The sequence below is a fragment of the Asparagus officinalis genome, chromosome 8 (genome assembly GCF_001876935.1).
Source record: "Asparagus officinalis chromosome 8, Aspof.V1, whole genome shotgun sequence".
In the NCBI taxonomy this organism is placed as follows: domain Eukaryota; kingdom Viridiplantae; phylum Streptophyta; class Magnoliopsida; order Asparagales; family Asparagaceae; genus Asparagus; species Asparagus officinalis.
In genome coordinates, this window is record NC_033801.1 from 125,864,284 (window position 1) to 125,886,416 (window position 22,133).

General features: G+C 39.7%; 2 protein-coding genes across 2 annotated transcripts; both read right to left on the bottom strand.

Moving 5' to 3' along the window:
* Positions 2,665 to 3,003, bottom strand: LOC109821878. Its single transcript, XM_020388036.1, has one exon. It carries the CDS (start codon positions 3,001 to 3,003, stop codon positions 2,665 to 2,667), a length of 339 nt encoding a protein of 112 aa, XP_020243625.1.
* Positions 6,447 to 9,279, bottom strand: LOC109822677 (probable WRKY transcription factor 46). Its single transcript, XM_020388909.1, has 3 exons — positions 8,821 to 9,279; positions 8,641 to 8,745; positions 6,447 to 6,997 (listed from the first exon to the last, which is right to left on the bottom strand). The coding sequence occupies exons 1-3, from the start codon at positions 9,066 to 9,068 to the stop codon at positions 6,550 to 6,552; spliced, it is 801 nt and encodes a 266-aa protein (XP_020244498.1). The 5' UTR covers positions 9,069 to 9,279; the 3' UTR covers positions 6,447 to 6,549.

A 22,133-nucleotide genomic window follows, 5' to 3' on the forward strand; every position in this document is an offset into this window, starting at 1 on the left:
ACGCTGAGGAGGAGTCTTCAACAACACTTGGGTAAATATTGTCACCCTGAGTCCTCAGATCTAAAGACCAACGAACCTTCTTGAGGGAAGTGGTCTTCCTGCGCTAGTAAGGAGAGGAATATCTAGAGGATGAGGAGGAGATGTACTCATTGAACTTTTGCTGGTCGAACTCATATTCGACCTCTTCATCCATAGGGATCTTGATCAGCAGCTGTGGCACGACAGCCTCGACAACGAGGTTGTTGGCTCCCACTGTAGTCGCCAGCGTGTTTTGATAGAAAAGTTGGTACTTTCATTAGTGGACTCATTACAATTTCAGTCGTTATAATGAATTCAAAAAAAAACAAAAGATTATAACTTTTTTAAAACACACGTAATAGACGTTTATCACCCGCTGCTTGCATGAGATCTTAGCCTGTACCGGGGTTTATCCGTGGACCACCGACTGATCAGATCCAATATAGATTTTATTGCCTCGCAAAGGAGACAATAAACTAAAGTAACTATCTCAGTAAAGCGAGATAATCACTCTTCTTAAGAATCACAGCTAGGTACGATCTCAAGGAAATGGATGAACAGATTGAGATCTCTCGAACTCTTCCTCTTTATGCTGAATAGCTCGCTGAGACCTCTTTCTCCTCTCTAAAATTCATGCTCCTCACTCTTCAGTTCGACAGGGCTTTGTCGAGGTTCAATAGTTTTGGATCTGTGCAAATGAAGGCCCTAGGGTTGTATTTATAGGGTTCAGGAGCTTGGTTTTCATATAAGAACAGCCGATTCCCTCTTATCTTCAGTTATAACCACTTAATCACGTCGCAAGATAGCTTTAAGGCTTTGGATCAGAATCCGAGCAGTTAACATCGAAGAAACAGCGAAAAATAGCAAAAATAATATTTTTGAGGCCTGAGTCAGCTTCTATGTCTTGGCTGCCCGAGACACAAATTGTGTCTCGGCTCGACTGGTATCCCTCCGTTGTTTTACCTCTAACTCTCTTATCTAACCTCGGAATAAATTGATTCAAGATGCATTGGAAAGCTGATGAAGAGATCTATAGCTTTTATCTTTTGAGATTCTTAAGATTCAAACCACATCATGGCTAAAATATGTGAGTCATCACTGATGTTCTGTAGGTGTGAAACAGCCTGGACCGTCTCGGTTGTTTTGGCTCTAACTTTCACGTTCGATCTCAGAATGAGGTGATCCAAATTGCATTGGAAAGCCAGAGAAGAGATATACAATCTTCTATAGTGAATCACACATGGAGTGGATGAGACATGAGTGATGCTTCGTCTTTCGTGAGTGAAACGTAACTCTCGATCGGATCATTTCTTTGTTATTCTATCATTCCATTAATTTGTACGCTTCATCAACTCACTTCATATGCTTGTCGGTGTTAGATAATCTTCCTTAACTCGGATAATAACGTTCATAATCTTCTCTCTATCTCGAGCTACGTGCAGGAATCCATATGTAATTTTTGACGTCCACACCAAGCGAGTCTCTCGTGCACAAGCCTAAGACCCAAACTTCGGTCCGTACAGCCTAAGTCATTATCAGAAGCTCTTGTGATCTATTTCTGAATGTCAACGGGAAGCAATCTTGACTCAAGCATCGAGTGAAGAATCCTCTCGCCACCTAGAATCCACCTCAAATAAAAGAGAAGTCAAATATATATTCTCTTCCTCTGTAATAGAGAGAGTGAGTGATTGTAAGGGATTCGTACCAAGTGATCGAACCTATTCTTAAAACAAGAGATTCAATCATACATTTTTTTGGACCCTACAAAGCCTTCGCTTGAGTCTTGTATAAATTGCAACATATGCTTCCTCTAGCCACCACAAGAGAGCCTTTGGTAATCTTATATTTTCCTCCACCAAATTAAATTTCATATCCCATTCGGTCCAAAGTAAGATTCGAAATCAAATTGAGCCGCAAATTGAGAACATGCCGCATATTCTTTAAGATCAATATGCATCTGGTATCTGTCTGTAAGTGTATATCACCAAGTCCTATAATCTTTAAGTAGCTGGTATTACCCATCTTCACATTGCCAAAGTCACTTGTTTTATACGATGTGAAAATGTCTCGATTGGAGGTAGCATGACATGTAGCTCCTGTATCCACTATCCACTCGAAATTCTGACTTGTAACATGCATACAGTCTTCTTCCCTACAAATGAGAATAAAATCGATCTTAGACAAACTAGCTGCAGTGTCACTGTCAGTTTTCTTCTTCTCATCTTTCTTTTCATCTTTGTTCCCAACTTGCACTTTTTTTAATGCCCAACAATTCTTCTTGATATGACCTGGCTTCCCATAATAAAAACAACCTCTCCCTTTATACGTTGATCTGCCCTTAGATGTGCCACGACCTCTGGACTGGTCCCTGTACATGCTCTTGCCCCTATTCTCCGTGATAAGTGCCTGTGTGTTATCTGTGCTGCTAGACTTCCTCCGAGTCTCTTCATTGAATAAACTACTAGTAATCATACTCATCGATAACACACCATATGGAACTGCGTTGCTGACTGTTACAACCAGTGTCTCCCAACATTCTGGCAAAAAAACCAATAGCTATAAAGCCTCATAATCGATAGTCATCTTCATGGTAGCTAACTGATTAATCAAACTCTTGAACTCATTCAAGTGCCCTGCTATGTTGCTTCATTCTTTGAATTTCAAGTTCACCAACCGCTTCATAATAAACGTCTTGTTTTCCGCGGTCTTCTTCTCGTAGAGATCCTCAAACTTCTTCCAAAGAGACTTTGCATTAGTCTCACCCGATACATGATGAAACATACTAACATCGATCCACATCCGAATATAACCGATCACCTTCCTGTATAGTTTCTCCCATTCTTTATCAGTCATTTTTTTTGACTTGGCATTATCTCCCTCAATATGGTCATGTAAATCTTTAGAATACAAAATATCTTTCATCTTAGACTTCCATACTTGCCAATTCGAACCATCCAATTTTATCATTGTGCCAAAACTCTTCATCTTTTCCATCCCAAAGCACGCCTTGAACCAGGGCTCTGATACCACTTGTTGGGAATTTTATGAAGATTAATCTATGGAATTAAACACTAAACGAATAACGGTACCGATAAAAATATCACAAGCAAGCAAACACCAAAATTTAACGTGATTCGGCAAATCGTGTCTACGTCCATGGGGCAATCTAGAGAGAAATATTTTACTATAAATCAAGAGTTCAATTCCTCCAAGTTACACCTGAACTTGCGGATTAAATCATAAGAGAAAGATACAATGTTACCTCTAGGACACCAAAACGCTAAAACCCGTCTCACCAAAAATCTCTAACACTCATGGAGAAACCAGCACCGTACCCTCGACGACGACGTCGTTTTGAAGACAATGTCTTTTGAATCACTGCAATCGGATAACCGAGCGATCCGGAATCTGAACTTCTCTCTCTCTCTCTCTCTCTCTCTCTCTCTCTCTCTCTCTCTCTCTTCTCCCTTCTCTCTCTCTCTCTCTCTCTCTCTCTCTCTCTCTCTCTCTCTCTCTCTTCTCGGATTACTGTAGTATCAGGTTATTGTTCATCCAAAAAAATAAATGACAGGTTTCTCATATATAGAGTTCTACAAACCTATTTCTATTTTAAATAGATCATCCAAATCCACTTCTAAATAGAATTCTAATTCATGTAGACTTCATGTGGGCTTTATGTTGGGTTGGACCCACAACAATTACGAGGGCCATTTGCAAAATGCAAAAACTTAATGAGATTTTTTTAACAATCCTTTTTATTTTTAACAATCCAAATACATATTGAAAGCTGGGTGTAATTTTAGAACTTATTGGGCGCCTCTTGCAAAATGCTTAAATTTCATCGGGATTTAATGAAATTTACCCGTAACAAGTACGTAAATATTTTATGCCCATTGGAAGTAATAGAGGGGAGAATTGCTGAATAAATATATTGCAATCGCCCCGCCGTTTGTTTATCTTTAGCTATAGTCTTTGGGGTAGTTAAATTTCATAAAACACCCCGAACTTTTGGGTCCTTCTCATGAAAAGCCCAAAAGTTTTCCCTCTAACATCTCAAAGTTGCATAAGGGACTACGAACTTTGATAGACATTGTTTTCTCTTCTTCCATTATATTTGTTGTAGGATCCGGATAACAAAACACATACAATAGAGTTAATCTACAACTAGACTATGCATAACGAAAAATAAAGAAATCCTAGCATGCATCAAGGAAACGTGAATAACAAGTTTAAGGTTATCATTTTGGATCTTTTCTGTAAGATTGTCATGTCTATATTGATCAATAGCCATATGGTGACCATATCATGCAACCAGCAAGAAGCCTCCGCATATTATACCACGACTACCGGCATAAACTTGACTTGTGAAGGAGATGATGGTTATGCATGTATCCTTTTTTTTCTCTATCTGATTCGCGAAAAACTATGTATCTATATATAACGGCTTAGAGATAGACTCATATCTTTATCTCATTCATGAAAAACCCGATATCTATGTATAAGCTCTTTGAGATAGAATCCTATACTCACATATGAATATGTTATCTCTAAGATAAAATATTATCTACTCATATATTTGGACATCTATCTCATTACTGTAACCAACATTTGCATGCACATCATTAATGCTAAGCACTTCCTAAAATTAGTTGAAAATGATTTGTTTCCCCTGTACCAGATACACAATAAAAGAGATACTTCACACAAAGTATGATGGATCTGGGATGCAACCCTAGAGGTGGAGGGGGGCAAGGTTGAATAAGATTGCTATAACTTTTGACTAAACTCAAAATATTAAGCGAAAATAATATGCGAAAAACTAAAAGCAAACCAACACAGGAATACACAATATTTTTATAGTTGTTCAGATTAAAATCCTATGTACACTCTTCCTTCTCATGAAAGGCCTTATTCATTATGACCATAGTTCTCCCAAATCACAACCTGATTTGGTAGGCTTTACAGATAGGACCTTAAAATCTAACCGAAATAAGTTAACTAATTAAGCTAACTCCTCACAATATCCATAAGAAACCTAGCTCTAACTAGATACCCTCAATTTACCCGGCTTGAGTATGCTAACCCTCAATTACCGCAGCTTGAGTACGTCGTCAAACTTATAAGTTTAAAATACAAAACCAACACAAAAACAGCCAAAGCAAAATTAGAAAAATCTTACAACCCTTTTAACAAACCGCCCTTTAAATTAATGATGATGAAGATCCATGAAGAAGAGATGTTAAATTTACACGCAAAGGGCGTTTCTCCTCACTAAAACAATCCTCCAATGTTAAGCGCTATAAGAAAAAGTGGAATGAGGCTCCGAGGGTTGAGTTCTCAAATCAAACTCTTTCACAAACCTTAGTTGCCTTCTCTCTTCTTGTTGTTCATGTTGTTAATTCTCTTTCTCAAATCTCCTTTAAATAGGTCTTGAAAACATAGGAAAGAGATCCCCAATCAGAGTTCTAACATAAGTCCAAAACTATCAACGAACGGCTGAGATTGAATCTTGAAATCTTTCAAAAACTGCCAAATCACGTCCAAACCATCAATGGTGAGAAGTGATCATCGATGGTACATTGATGATCATTGATGGTTGGCTATAGTCCATCGATTATGTAAATTTTTATTTTTGGATTTCTATGATTGACGACTGTGGTCTATCAATGATCCTTTCTATAATTAATGGTTGACTGTAGACCATCGATGATTCGAAGTCTGATTCCTGTTTCTTCGAGTCTTTCCTTAGTCCATCGATGACTTGACTTGACATCGATGGTTCAAAGGCTGAAATCAACGTTCGTCTTGATTTTTGCATCATTTTAAACCGCAACTTGTTCATACCTGCTTATACCTAAAATATATCATCTCACGAACATATCAGTAGTAAATAAGATTTTGTTATTAATCAAATAAGAGATGTTGCATGAACAATATTCTACCTGAACAATGTTCTGACAAGGTACTGTCATGTCTAAAAAGGACAAAAAAGGAAAAGAAAACTAGTAGTCACAGTTAATTTTTATTGTCAAGATATTCTTACTTTACTCAAAATTACAGTTATCCTCACTTGGCTTTTTAAAACAAATGATTGAGGATTAAAAGTAGAATCGAGTTAATTGAACCAAAGTTCTTTTTCACCAACTTTTTAGTCCTTTAATATTGTTTCGAGATTAGTCCTAGTGTTTGACACATTTCAAGTGGCACACCTCAAAAATAGTTTTGATGTGTATCGCACACCAGTAAGAATGTTAAACAAATTTAACGACTTAAAAAATTGGTGGACAAAGCCCTCATTTGACTTGGATTTATTCTAACTTTAATCGATGATTCAGATAAATAACAAATCGAGATAAATAACGCAAGAACCCATCAATTGTATGGTAGAGCAAGATCTGGATAGATAGGAAACATATGCTACTTAGTGAGGAAATAAAATGGCAGAAATTTGTGACACTACGTTTCTTATCCAAACATGGAAAAGCTCTATGATTCTTACAGTCTCTCTCCCAACTTGTAACAAAATTCACACTAGACTATTAAGTTTAAAATATCATCTATGTCATCAAAATTAATTCCACAAGGATCATGCTGCGAAGAAGGGCTAGATGGAAAATCACTGAAAATGGAAGTAATGCTTGAATCCTCTTCAGTTTTCTCCTTCATAGCTGAATTCATGGTCAATGAGGAGCAAATCTCACTTTCCAGGCTGCATTTTTCTTCACTTGAGTCCTTGTGATCTTTCTTGCTAATATTGTTGCTTTTTGAGTATGAACTCTTGGACTCAAAAATGAAGAAGTTAGATTCCTTTGATGGAGAGGTGACAATTATCTGAGGAGAATTATCTAACATAGTATCGTTGCATGTGTGTTTGTTGCTATAGATAACCTTGAACAGTTGAGAGTCATCATCCTCTTGTTGCACAAGTTTTGTAGCTTGGCACTTTTGATCATCACTATGAGTGCATCTGTAGTAGCTCCTGTATAGCATATAATTATAATTTCAGTGAATATAATTATGCAATATATGATTTATTTACAATCAAAGATATTTTCAAAGGGAAAGTATATATAATTAATCACCCAATATGGGATGATCTCAAATTTATTTCAAATAGTCTCTAACCTGTTTTAATATCAAAGAAGAATTTACCACCTTGTCCATAACTTGTAGCTTTTTTTTGGTAGAAAATACCATTGAATTGAATAACAATCAATTATGATTTTGTATAATCTATGATCTTCATTTCCCCCCTTATGGACTGCATTTCTCTGCTTGATTTGATTTTTAACCTAACACCTTCATTTATCTTGTCATTTTTGATCGAAAGAAACAGCAAACTTAAGAAAACAAATTATAGCAAATATTCTTAAGATAGAAAATCATTTATCTAAAGGTCTTCTAGTCAGACCATTGAGCATTATGATTGTTCCCCTCTTCATAATTGTATAATTAATTATTAATCTAGATCAATTCTCACAGCCAAGCAAGTATATATCTATTGTCATTTTATAATGTGGGGAAACAAATATATAAACCAAGGTAGCTGATAATGATTAGATATTGAGCTACTTAATCACAAAGGCATAAGCTGTAATTGATGAGTTTTTCCCCTTTATTTTTTCTTCTTTGCTTTTATGTTCCTTCTATCCTTGATGGATTAGTTTACCAACCTAATTAATTTCTTTAATATACTAATATAACAGGTGTAATTTAAATAAAGGACCAAGTATTAATTTAATACAGTACTATGAATTCTTGCTTACACAATATCTAAAGAGCTACGACTTTTCCGCCCATCATTTTTTATTGAATATTTTAATGTAATCATTTCTTTATTTCTGGATAAAGATATTAATGAGATCTGAATACGTTCACTATTAAATTTTTTATTTAATTTCACTAGCGTATCATTATCACGATGTGTACTTGGAGTAGTAATCCTTTGTTTAGAATGTTAATTTAAATCTAATAATTCTAATTAATTATTTGCAGCTTGTGCTTTTGTCCCTTCTCAGCTTCTCTCTCTCTCTCTCTCTCTCTCGCCCCCCTCACCGGATCTCAAGGGTATCTATCAAATGAGCAACCAAATTCAATTATTGATCTATAGATAAATAATACATTATTCTTTACTTCATAGACTTGTTATTGGCTAGCACGGACTTTTATATTAGGCTCCAATGAACAAAACTTGTATTGTTTAGAATTAAAAAAATTAAAAACATAAAAAAGAGGGGAAAAACAGAACACAGACTATGTACTTAGGCAAGGAAAAATGTCCATTATGAAAAATTCTATTCTATGAGATTTAGTTTTTGTATAAATTTGGATGATTTGGATTGTCTCCACTATTAAAAAAAAATAGTGAATCTAGAAATTAACCACTACTTTAACTATAGCCGTTGAATATAAAAAATATTATCATATTTTTTACCTTATTATCTGATTGAATATCCAGGATAAAGCAACCTTTTAGCTATCATTAATCTTTTAAAAACTTAATTTCTATTTCCCTTCATCATCAATTAATTTTGGTGAATTAAACTCTATACCATGTCACTGCTAGAATCTAAACATACTTAAGCCAAAGTTAAAGGGAAAAGAGCTTTAGCTTTAGCTCACCTTGGATGTTTGGAATTATGAATTTTCTTCTGCCCATATTTTCTCCATTGATGACCATCATCATAAGGCGCCGGTGTAATTATCGTCCGAGAATCAATACTCTTCCTATTTCAATAAATAAATAAAATAAAAACTAAGACACAATCATATCACGATAAACAATTATAACTAAAAACTTACTTTCTCTTCTGACCTCCCTCCTTCCGATCATCGGAGTTAACCTCCGGCCGCCGCCTTTTCTTGCCGGAGACGATCTTCGGTTCGGCCTCTTTAAGAATAGCTAGGGCGGATTCAAATGCTTGTTGTATTCCTTTACTGAGCTCAGTTGCTTCAGTGTGTTGCTGAAGATGAGGGTAGAGGAGATTCATTAGGTTTTTTCCTCTATTGATCTCCTCAATGGCACTCCTCATTGAGAATTTAGAAGCCATTGATTGTTTTATCTGATATCTAGAGGTAGATGCCAACTAGTTCTATGTATACAATCCTCTATTTATATTTGAAAGTGTTGGAGAAAGGATGGATAAATATAAATGAATAATAATAATTGGAGGGTGATGTGTACATATATATTATTTCAAGTGGATGGAAGTAGCTTGGAAGAAGAAGAACACCCTGGCAAAGTGTAAATAAATTTCAAGGGACTTGAGATGTCCCTTTCAAGTGTTATCAGCTTCTCTTTGGTCAGCTTTGGGAATTTGAGGATTTTAATCTAAGCGCGTCAGTTTCTCCCAAATTAGGAGTACTACTGTATACGACCCCCTATTTTTTTTAAGCATTGTATTTTAAATCGGCCTCCCTTTGAGGTTTAATACATTTACTTTTACCAATGTATGTTTAAAATTACAAATTTTATTTACCTACTTAAATGGCATTGTTCACTATACAGTAACATACTGTAGCATGAACAATATATTTACTCGTATATACTTTGGGGACCCAACGATTTACTGTTCATGAAACAATAATTTACGGTAGTATTTATTGTAGCATGAACAATAAATCTTGGATTCTATATATATGGAACAATTGGAAGAGAAAATTAAGAAGAAAATTGGGGATATTTAGAGCATAGAAAAGAGATATTTTCTGAGTTATTGGTTAGGGTTTTGTTTGGAGAGAATTAGATTTTTATTGGTGAGATTAATTAGTGAGTTTGAGTGATTTGTAATATCACTTTGTACTCTTCTTCTCTATTAGTGAAAAACTCTATCCCTTTCTTGCACCGTGGACGTAGACAACTTGTCGAACCACGTTAAAATTGGTTGTTTGTGTTTGTGGCATTGATTTGGTTCGTTTGGCCTTCTCTCAACGTTTGTTTGATTTGATCTCTCGAAGCACATCGGTTGTTTGGCTTTCGCCGTGCTCAACAAGGGGTATAAGAGCTTGGGCTATTTGGAGGAGTAGGTCATTTTGGAGGCTCGCCTAGAGCTTCGTTTGGTGATAAAGATGAAATCTTTTTGGTAAAGACTATCTTTTATAGTTTTGGATCTATTCTTCATTTGTTTCGTATTTGTTTTGGTACTTTGAGAAAGATGGTCGGGAAAGAAGGAGTTGTAGAGGGTATTTCCAACGTGAAGACTGTTCAAAGTTTAAATATCCACTCTATGAAGATAGATGTGGAGATATTTAATGGCACAAACAATTTTGGTCTTTGGGGATGTGAAGTATTGGATGCACTCAATGCGCACAATTTGAAAGATACTTTAGAGTTGGACGAAAAACCGGACGACATTAAGGAGAATGTTTGGAAAAAGATGAATAGAACGGCGTGTGGTGTGATTAGATCTTGTTTGAATCAAGATTTAAAATATGATGTGATCAATGAGACTTCGGCTAAAAAGATTTGGGAGATCCTAGAGGGTAAGTATTTGACCAAGAGTGTAGTGAACCACTTGCATTTGAAGAGGATGCTTTATCGCTTCTAATTGAAGAAGAGAACATCCATTGGTGATCACATGAACCACTACACGAAGCTTCTTGTGGATTTGGTGAATATAGATGTGATGATTGAAGATGAGGATAATGTATTGTTGTTGTTGAGTTCCTTGCCTGACAAGAAATATGAGACCTTCGTTCTTACTCTTATTAATGAGAAGGCATCTCTTTCTTATAGTGAAGTCACCGCTGCACTTGTGAATTATCAACTTCGAAAGAAGAATAATGAGACTTCAGTTGAGCCGGTAGCGGGAACATTGGTCGTAAGAGCAAAGAGTCCAAACCGTGATAGGAGGTCGTAGTCTAGATGGGCACATCTTAGAGTTTGTAGGAATCAGTGTGCCTTTTGTAAAGAGGATGGACATTGGAAAGCCGAGTGTCCAAAGTTGGTTGATCGAGCCGGGAAGAATAAGGAGAAAGCTATTCATGCTTCAGGTGTGAATGTTGTCAAGGCTAGTGGTAATAATTCAGATTCGGATTCTTCGGGCTACTCGTTATCTGCACTAGTCAAGGCTAGTGGTAATAATTCAGATTCGGATTCTTCGGGCTACTCGTTATCTGCACTACCGTCAGTTTTTATTACCGACTCTACAGAGTGGATGTTGGATTCGGGTGCTTCTTACCATATTTACCCTAGGAGGGATTGGTTCTCTAGTTTTTAGGAGTTAAAAAGAGGGGAGATCATGCTCATGGGTAATGATCATGAATGTCCTATTGGTGGTATCGGTACCGTTCGGATTAGGATGAGTGATGAAGTGATTCGGGAGTTGGTTAGAGTGAGGTTTGTTCCTCAGTTGAAGAAGAACATTATTTTACTTGGAGTTTTGGAGGCAGCAGACTATAGGATGACATTGATCGATTCTCGTTTGTAGATCACATTGGGGTCCATGATTGTGATGAAATGATTGTGATGAAGGACGTCAGGAGGAATAATTTGTATTATTTGATTAGGAGCACGGTGTTTGATAAAGAGCTAACGACTTCTTTGGATTTGGCTAGACTGTGGTATTTGTTGAGTCTGGGTTATTTGATTAGTTATGCCACGCATGATTTGTTGAGGAGTGCTTTGACCTGCAGAATGAAGTCCTTTGAGCACATTGGTATGTGTAAGAAGACCGAGGTGTAGTTTGGCACTTCTATCCATCGATCGAAGGGTCTTTTAGGTGGTATTCAGTCAGGCATTTGGGGGCCTTCCAAGGAGGCATCATTAGGAGGTAATCGGTATTTGGTTTCCGTAGTTAGGGATTATTCTAGGCATTGGTGGGTTGTAACCAGGTCCGTTGGTGTGAAGTCCTAGAAGTCAACAACAATTAGAAGAAGTGTATTGGCAGAAAGGTAACATGTCATTCTAGCTTTGATAGGGGTTCTTTCTTGCATTTGTGTCAAGCTCATGGTAGTTTGAGACACTTTATTAATGTAAAGACATTGGGGCGATGAGATGAGATGACAGTTTTAATGGGTCGTTCCTTACTAGAGGGGGGTCTATGTGTTAAAAATTACCTATAGGTCCCCGCACATGGCTCGAGACAGAGAAAAGATGATGAACATTGCTATTTGAGTCACAAAAGCTCATTTGACAACGACAAATGCAAGAAATGAGTCGACGGACCATGTGAAGCAACAAAATTTCGGAACAATGGAAACACGAATGAAACGGGAGCTGCACGTCGCTTACGAAAGATGAAGCACCCCTCGTATTCCATTTACTCCATATATGATTCAATCATGAGAGCTTATAGATATCCTCGTCGACTTTCCGATGTATTCTGGATCGCGTGATTCTGAGTTTAGATGATAAAAATATGGTGAAAACGGACAGAATGCACAGACCGAGCCCTAAGCCAAAGTCAAGACACCTCTTTGATGTCTCGGCCAACCCGAGACACCCAAATGAGTTCGTCAGATCTACACGTCCTGGTCATTTGCCTTGAGATTGCCCTGTTGTGATGATCTCGAGAAGAGTGATTATCTCATCATTGCCGAGATAATTGCTTCGGCTTCTTGATTCCTTCACAAATCGACGAAGCTCCAGATCTGATCTGATCGTTTGGTGGTCCACGGATCTCAACATCCCCATCACAGGCCAAGATCCCACACAAGCAGCGGGCAATAAACACCAGTTACGCTAATTGACGAGAGTTGTACTTTTTTTTATTTTCATTGTGTAAGGGTCTTATAAAAAGACTAACTTTTGTTTTCATTATAACATTTGAAGTTGTAATGAACACAGTAATGAAAAAATCGACTTTCTCCCCAAATAAGCTGGCGACCACAGTGGGAGGCAACAGTCTCGTCAACGAGGCTGTCATGCTGTAGCCAACGATCAAGATCCTCGTGGCTGAAAAGGTCAAATACGAGTTCGACCAACAGAAGTTCGAGGAGTATGTCTCCTCCTCCTCCTCCAGATCCACCTCTCTTCACAAGTACAGGAAGGCCTCTGTTTGTAGAAAATTTGAAGTAAAAAGAATGAAGGAAAAATTGATTTATATTCTCTCGATCTTAATTACAATTTGAATTCTGATTACAAAAAAGAGGAGAATGATCTGGATTCTCCCCTTTGTTTAATTTTGGGTTCTTCACGGTGGCGATAGAGTGCTTCCTTCGAATGCTCACGTCGAATTCACTCTCCGTTGATGATCTGAACGTCCCAATCTACTGGAACAGCTGACTTGTGTAGTGGAACTGATTAAGAGCTCTTGACGAGCTTTTTAACTCGGAGTGAGTGACGAACTCTAGTGAAAAAGAGTTGTTTGAGCCGAAAAATAATTCGGTTGAGAAGCCAAGTATCTCGTATCTGGAAATCTTCAGTTGTTGAGGGTTGTTGCCTCTGGAATCCAATCTCCAAAATCCGATCCTGAACTCTGTTGAGTTTGTTGATATTTATAGGGGTATTAGGGGTGTAACTGCTCCCATAATCTGTGCCTATATGGGGGTTTAGTCGTCCTATTAATTGGGTATAACAACCCACTCAAACCACCTCCCCGAATCGTGGGTGAAGAGCAGTTTCGGGATTGCCAGATCAGGTTGGAATAGGTCAAACACAAGTCTTGCGTTGCTAGGCCTAAACATGCGTATACCTTTGGATGATGCGTCAGCGTTTGAGCTTGAGTTGCGTCCGCGGTTGAATTAGTACCGCGTTTATGCTGCGTTCAGTGGTTGTGAACGCAGTGCGTTTAGAGCTGCGTCTGTGTTGTGTTTGAGCTGCGTTAATGTACTGATTGCATTGCTTTAACCTTTGGAACATAGCCACTTGTGTTTTGACTGCAGGGATGAATTCTGCCTCTTAGTTTGAAGAAATCATTGACTTGTAATCTCTTCTTGATCTATAGGAGAATCCTCCGATTGTAGCTTCCCTTTGTTAACAAGAAAGTCATTTGATTGTAACCTTCTTAGTTGAGTTTTGACGGGGATTAGCTATCTATTGTGATTTTTAGATAGCCTACAGAACTCCCTCCAAAGTTTTCGAAAGTTCGCGATTGATTGGGACGAATTTTTAGAATACTTTGGATCCCTAAATTTTGTTGACTGATTGCTCACTTCGTCTGACTCGAAGGCGTCGTGAACCTGGTTATTTGGATAGTGACTTTTGCGTCTTGATGATAATGAACTTAGTCAAACGAGCTAAAGCCCAAGTCATTACTGACGAACCAAACAAGAATGATGATGACAACGAATTTGTCTGGGTCCTTAAGATGCTCCGCTCAATCTGCAATGAGGTGTATTTATCGGATTTCGTCTGGGTCTTTGAGATACTCCACTCAATCTGCGATGAGGTGCATTCAGTTGTCTAGAAAATTCTTGTAGGAATTCATGAACATGTGAGGCGCAGCGGTAAGAGTTGGGTAAGATAGAGCCAAGGACATTGAAGCAACCATAGAAACACCAGTTGCAAACTTGTCAACGAGGTCATCCTCAGTGAGGTTGAGCACATCTGGGCTTAAGATAGATCCATTGTCATAGACAGAGAGAATCACAAACCCGTATGAGAAGGGCTTTATCTAAAGTTTAGTCAGGAGGGTAGCCTCAGAGGAACCCACTTTATCTCCTTTCTTGATCAGCTCAACTGGGGTAATGATTTTAACCCTATTGTCATTACTCTTGGTTGGAATGTTAAGCCCTTTGAAAGGGTTAGTTGTGTGAAAGGCTGAGGTCAATCACCAAAACGCATGACTAAATCATGCATTCGACAGTCTGAATGCGAGGATGCGTTTGGAAGTTGAGATCTCTTATTTGAAAATGCGAAAATCGCGTTTTGTGTGGGATTTTCGCCTAAAATCCCACGCTGATTTGACAACTAGAACTATATATAAATAGACCACTGAGGTCAAATCAAAAAGTCATTCGACTTTTCTCTTTCTTGTTTTTCTGTCGACCGCTTAACAGGGTTCCTGTTCATCTTCTCCGGCGCTTCAACGAAGGAAAAATTCGTCATTAAATCTTTCATTAACCATTCTATATCTTCTTCATCACTATTAGAATGGCTCCCAAGAAGAGATTGGCCTCCAAATCAAAGATCGCCCAAGCTCAGGGCGCTCCTTCGGCTAAAACCTCCGGGGATGTTCAAACTGTTGCGCCATCGTCTCCGATTTCCTTAATTAACGGTAAGTTTAGGCAGTCATGAGTTGTTTTGACAGATTCCTTATCCTCAATCTTGGATTGGTGGTTTGTATTCCACCATTAGAAAAAAAACAGAGATAATCCTTAGTGTTTATCAATTTTAAAACGCATGGTTATCTCCATCGTTCATGATATTTCAACGCAGGTTCAGACCCTGCGTTTCGAATTTTGAATGCGGGTTGAGACCCTACGTTTAGGAATCTAGACGCAGGTCTGGACCTTACGTCTAAAATTTTGGACGTAGATCCGGAACTTGCCTTCTTGAGTTAGACTTCTTAGTTTAATTGACTGATTTTCTTTTCCATTTCTAGTGTGCTACTCCAACGAGCCTCTTTCTTTCAACCATTACTTTGGTCATGCGGGAGGTGCGGAGAAAAATACAATCTTCAACTTTCATTTAGAGTACCCAACATTCCAGGATACTAACAACGAGGAGGCGAAACTCATTACTCAAGCTTTCCCCGAGACTCTCAGGTCCTTGGTTACGGATGCTAGATTTGAAACCACAGAGCGTGAGATTTTAAAGAAACCATCATTCCTCTTCAGGGATTCTGTTAAAATGGATCCCAAGCGGATGTCGGAGGGAAACTACAAATGGCTGAGGGCTGTCAACAACCGTCGTCTTTTCCTTCCCAATTTAGAGTGAATGTGGCTGATTTCTTATTATCAGTGCGCTTCTATCCCACGGTCAATGAATTGGGAACTCGTTTAGGACCAAGGAGGTGTTGCTACTGGGCATATTACTCCTCGGGGCACTTATCCGGATGGTTTTAATCATTTTGTGGCCTTGAAGCCAGGTTTATTCAAAAAGAAACATCCCGTCGGTGAACCTGCTAAGCTGGCGGAAGTCTTCATCAAGATGTTTATTTCTGTCAAAGGAGAGTTTCCCGCTCAAGATTTCAGGGCTCCAACATGGGTACATTCAAGTGAGACAGATTGGTGGGCCCGGATGATAAATTTTGTCTTAGAGGATCTAGAAGAATCCTTGAGAATTTCAGAGTTGAGAACTCCAATAATAGCCACTCGATATGGGATTTCTCTAAATTATAGCGGACTTTTTGCTATGCTAGAATTTTACAATCCTCACACTGGTACCTTTTTCACTCCTGCTGGTGAATTAGGCTTCGCTCTCCATGAGATGTTTAAAATCTCTGGATTGTCTTTTGGGGAGCTTCCTTATGAGGAATTTGTTCCCGGAAATAGGGAATTGAAGATCCTGAAACATGGTGCCCCCGAAATCTATGACACTTATTGGGAATTGATGTACCATTTCCAGGTATGTGCACAAACTACTGGGAAAAGGGCCAGTGGTGTGAAACAAGGATAATGGGCAGAGTATCTTTTCCGAAATCTGTAGGACAAGGACGCTGAGGTGACTCGCTTAGCCGCCAGTACTCTTGAGGAAATCAATGAGCGTATCAATGACGCGACCTCCCACTATACTTGCAAGGTAGAGGAGGATGTCTTCCCGGCTTTCACCACATTCGAAAGCTTCCATTATCAGGCAGAAGTCCAAATCTCTGACACGGCTTTGTTTGCTGGTTTTCTTACTCTTTGGTTGAAACGTTGTGTAGTACCCACTAGGCCGGTGGATACTATCACAGTAGAAGTATTATACCCAGCTGTTCTCCTAGCTCATGGATGGTCTCTAAATCTCCTTTCAGCCATGGTATGCTGCTTACAGAGTGGTCTGCGGGAATTAGCCTCTGAGTTTTTTGCCGTCAAGAAATTGGACTCAGATGGGAAAACAACCATTCAAACCCCAACCCCTCGGGTACCGATGCCATATATTTATTTGGTATCTTGGTTTGTTTTGTACTGTCCTTCGATAATGTCGACCCCTAAATCGAGCAATACTTCGGCTCCTCTCGTTCAACAATTGGAAACCGCTCGATGGGTCGGTTGGTATCAGGTTAAATTCTGCGAAATATTTAGGCGTGATTATAATTACGAGATCGCTTGTAAATTTCCTGTTTTCGAGGGTGGTGCATATGGAGAGATCTATCAAGATACTCCAGGGAAGAATTCTTTTACTACACTTAGTAGAGGCGCCTTCTGGTGGCTCATAAATATTCGCCTGGGCTGACAAGGGAGAAAATGCTTCATTGAACCATATCAGCCTTATCGTTTTTCTCGGCAATTTGGCTATGATCAGATTTATGTCGAAAATCCAAACCCTACTCTTGCGTATACAGGTAATGTGTATGAAGGAGCAAGAGCTTGGTATTACTCAGTGGCAGGCTATACGGGAGCAAAATTCTAACTGCCGCATAAGATGCTAAATATTCGTACTTCTTTAAGCTTTTGTACATGGTACCAGACTGCTTCTCAAATTTTAGCCTACAACATGAATACTTCCTGCTTGAAGGCCATTCGCAAATGGTATGCTTCAAAGAGGAGGGCTAAAAGGTTCCGTGCCCGGGGGGTTAACGAGTACTTATCATATGAAAAGGCGATTACTGAAGACGAACATCGACAATCGCCAGAGGAAGTTCAGGAAGAGATCAGGATGCCGGATACCCACGAGGTGGAATCTTAGAGAGTTAAAACCCCGAGCAAAAGTGCTACTAGAAAGAGGGCACTTGACCCAGCTGAGGAAGCTAAGTATGACAAACGAGCTCGTTGAAAGTTAGCGCTCGAACCCCCTGCTTCTAAACTTATGTCAGATGCTTAGAAAGCATGGCATGCAGAAGAGGAAGAACGAGAGTCTACTGCTATGAGAGTTTCGCCTCAGCCTGGTCTCCCTACAGTTGGTCCCGCTTTAGGAGGCCCTATTTCTTCTGCTCGTTCATTGAATGAAGAAGAGCGTGGAGATGAATCATCTGTAGGGGATGCAGAATTTGCCCCTGAAGACACGCTTCACGATACTGCCTCTACTACCCCTCATGTTGAAGAAGATAGACCTCCGGTCCAAGAACCTACAGTGACTGTCCAGCAAGACTTAGTAGCGGACAAGTCTCCCTCCGCTTCTGTGTTATTACCACCTGTAGGAGACACACATCCCAGCCCTACTACTGGAATCATATCAAAACCTACCATCATCGGGGATCCGCCAGCATTTCCTCCCGTAGACGAAGAGGAGCCTATGGACCATAGCGATGGTGCGAATAACACAGATGATGGTGGCGACCAAAGTGGGAGTAATGACAACTTGGGTGATGATAGCGATGATCTCGGTGAGTGGGATATTCCACCACCACCTTCTTCAGACAAGACGTCAGCCTACATTCCCCTGCCTCTCACTGGTAAGTGTCGTTTGTTCTGACTCACGACTAATCTTTGTTCTACATTTAAATAGTTTTCTCATACAGATCCTATGATACATGAGACGAGCGCTATCATCCCTCCTTCGACGCAACAGCTTATGCTACCACCAGCTCAGGTGTCAGAGCCACCTTGCTTGGAGCTCTCAACGACAACTCTCCCACCAGCGACTTTATTGGTAATTTCTTTAGCCCCTATAGAAGTTGTAGACGTCTTGAGATCATCTAAAATGGGGGAACTTATGGCTCTATTAATGAGAGCCGATAAGTTAAAAGTGTTACGGTCGGAACAACTATAAGGACCTATCGCTCTATTGACGAGAACCGATAAGTTAAAAGTGTTACGATCGAACCAACTTTGAGGACCTATCGCTCTATTAACGAGAGCTGATAAGTTGAAAGTGTTGCGATCGGAGTAACTTTGAGGACCTATCGTTCTATTGACGAAAGCCGATAAGTTGAAAGTGTTGTGATCGGAGCAACTTTGAGGACCTATCGCTCTATTGACGAGAGCCGATAAGTTGAAAGTGTTGCGATCGGAGCAACTTTGAGGACCTAACGCTCTATTAACGAGAGCTGAAAAGTTGAAAGTGTTGCGATCAGAGCAATTTTGAGGACCTATCGCTCTTTTGACGAGAGCCGATAAGTTAAAAGTGCTGCGATCAGAGCAACTTTGAGGACCTATCGCTCTATTAACAAGAGTCGATAAGTTAAAAATGTTACGATCAGAGCAACTTTGAGGACTTATCGCTCTATTGACGAGAGTCGATAAGTTCATTTCGACAAAAGAATATCATTATGTGACGGAGTGATGCAGACGGGATTTAAACTCCGTGACAATGAAAGTCGTTGTAAATATGATGCCACTTTGACAATTTTGTTGAGTGATTTGGTTTTGGAATCACTCACTACATGGTTTGTAGAGATTCAGCACCATATTCTGAGAACGCAAGGACAAAAGCACCCCCTTCGTTTGGGTCTTTGAACTGGGCTGCGTAATAGCGTTATGGATTTGGACGCATCTCTAGATCGTCACGTCTGGCTTCGCCTATATATCTTTTAAACACAGGGTTTTATCCTGCATCTCATCAGAAGTCCAAACGACTATAATGATGACGAAGAGACCATACTTGGTGGGAGTCTCGGAACTCCATATCACCGTTATTAATTGTTTATAAATAGGCCCGATTAGTCTTGTCAAGAGTCTCAAACGCTTAAACTTCCTTCTTGAACTCAGAAATGAGTTTCTTCTCGTTAAAAAAAATCTTTGACTGTTTCTCCTCGTCTCTGACCATGGCTTTCAAGAAAGTTTGCTTACGGAAGGACGGAGGGGCTGAGCATGGAATGTCGCCGTCAGGGGACACTCCTGGGTCGACCTCTGGGTCGCCGGCGACGTCACCCCCACCGACGTCCGATCCTCAAGGTAAGTAATGCTGTCTCCTTTGTTTGGCATTCCCTGTTTAATAAGTTTTCTGAAAATCCCTTAGATGGATTTTGGTTGATGATGATGAATACGATTCGTCTCTTCAATCTTGAACGTGGAAAGAAACTTCTGCGTCCTTTAACAAAAACTATTCGTCTTCTTACTCTCGAACGTAGAAAGAAATTCCTGAGTTTATTAATGAAACAGAGGGTCGATTCCTCAATCTTGGGCGCAGAAAGAAGTTTCTGCGTTCATTGATGAAACAAAGAGTTGATCCCTTAATCTTGGGCGTAGGAAAAAGCTTCTGCGTTCATTGACGAAACAAAGGATTGATCCCTTAATCTTGGGCGCAGGAAAAAGCTTCCGCGTTCATTGACGAAACAAAGGGTTGATACCTTAATCTTGGACGCAGAAAGAAGTTTCTGCGTTCATTGACAAAACCAAGGGTCGATCCCTTCGTTTCGGGCGCAGAAAGAAGTTTCTACGTTCATTGACGAAACCAAGGGTCGATCCCTTCATTTCGATATACAGGTTTGATCCTGCTGCATTTGTTGCAGAATTAAGCCTTATCATCCTAAAAGTTCATGACGCAATTTTAATTCACTGCGTTCATAATGATTTAACGCGGGTCTAGATCCCTTTGTGTTCAAGTTGATCTCGACGCATGTCTATACCACTGCGCTTGAATTCGTCTATTTTACTGACTTTGCTTTTATTTGTTTTGTTGCAAGGTGGTGCTTCTGCTTCTGAGCCTATCATACCCCATAATTCAGGTGATGCCCCTCTCATTCCACCCATCTCCGCAATCCTTCCAAATGAGGGTTTCGAGCGGGTGACTGATGAGGCTTCTTATTTGGCACCCGACTGCACTCTCTTCCTCCTCAGGCGCCTGGAGAATCAGGTGAAGCAGGCTTTCTCCATTGTGATGCATGGCTGGGGCTCTTTCCTCGAATTTCAAGCTTCCATCGAGGAGAGCTTGAATAATCTGGCTAAAGTCAACCTCTATCACGCTCGGCATTGTGCAGAGAAGATCCACCGCTTCTCAGGTGCCGCTCGTTACTTAGAGGAGCTGAAGCAGACAGACTTGAGGCCCAAGATACAATGGGCCATCAGTAATGCCAGGCTAAGAGAAAGAGTCGCTGCCAGAGCCCGATCTCATGATATCTCGGAGAGGAAGGCCATCATCTAGAGCTTGCAGAAGCAGCGTCTCCAAGCCAAGGCCAAACTCGTTACAGGGGAGCTAATCCAAGAAGAGTTCAATCTTGGGGATGCTACCCTCGAGGCGAGGGTCCAAGCAGAAAAGGAGGACATCCAAGTGCTACAACAGGAGGCTTCTGCTGCTGCCGCGGCTTCTGACGTCCAGCTTCGCAAGAGGGTTGAAGGAGAGGTGCTAGCGAAGCACCAAAAAGATATGTCGGAGACTGAAGCTTCCCTCTTAAGCTTCTCTTTATTTTAAACTTCAGCCGCTCCTACTTTTGTTTTTGTTTTGTAATAACTTCACATTAAACACTTATTATCTGTATGGAATGAACTGTTGTTGCTTATCTTTTCCTTGCATTTTCTGTGTTTTTTCTGAAACGCTATGGCTTCTTTGTGATGTTGGAATTTTTGAAAATTGCCTCTTTGCGTTTGACTGATTTGAACGCAGGCCTTTCTCCTTTTAGCAGTCAAGGACGCATGGCTTTGTGCTTGCGTCTAAACAGGTTTGAACGCAACCCTGAGGTTTAAGCTACATTCATAAAACTTGCATTTAGGAAGACCTAACGCATTCCAATCTGTTGGGAATCTTCTTAGCTATTGTTAGAGTAACTTCTGGAAGTTTCTTTATAGTTGAAATTCTGTGCTCGAATGAACTCGACGTAAGTCTGTCCCCTTTATAGTAACCAAAAACGCAGTGTCGGGCCTCGCGTCCAAGAGACTTGAAACGCAGTTATAGAACTTGTGTCCAGGGAGGTTAGACGCTTTCTCTTCTAACCTTGGGAATGTGTCCCAAGTGGTTAAGACTTTTCCACTGAATCAAATCAATCTGACGAATTTCTGGTAGATTTTGGGAAATTTTCTTTATTATAACAGTTCTCAACAACTTCAACCATCAGAGGTGTAATGTTTACTTGACGACGTATATAGTAAGAGAAACAAATTACTACTCCTCATCCAATCAAACTCCTAGTAGGCAACCCCCAGCTTGGCTTACTTGGGGGGAAGTTTGGTGAAAAGAGACTTTGTAATCTATGGGTAATATTTCTTAAGAAATT

What these genes read in the sequence shown, in the direction of transcription:
- LOC109821878 (XM_020388036.1), bottom strand. Translation starts at nt 3,003, where the DNA reads ATGAAGAGTTTTGGCACAATGATAAAATTGGATGGTTCGAATTGGCAA.
- LOC109822677 (XM_020388909.1), bottom strand. Translation starts at nt 9,068, where the DNA reads ATGGCTTCTAAATTCTCAATGAGGAGTGCCATTGAGGAGATCAATAGA. An exon ending in GAGGGAGGTCAGAAGAGAAA is followed by an intron (nt 8,746 to 8,820) that starts GTAAGTTTTTAG and finishes TTATTGAAATAG; the next exon opens with GAAGAGTATTGATTCTCGGA. An exon ending in CATAATTCCAAACATCCAAG is followed by an intron (nt 6,998 to 8,640) that starts GTGAGCTAAAGC and finishes TATGCTATACAG; the next exon opens with GAGCTACTACAGATGCACTC.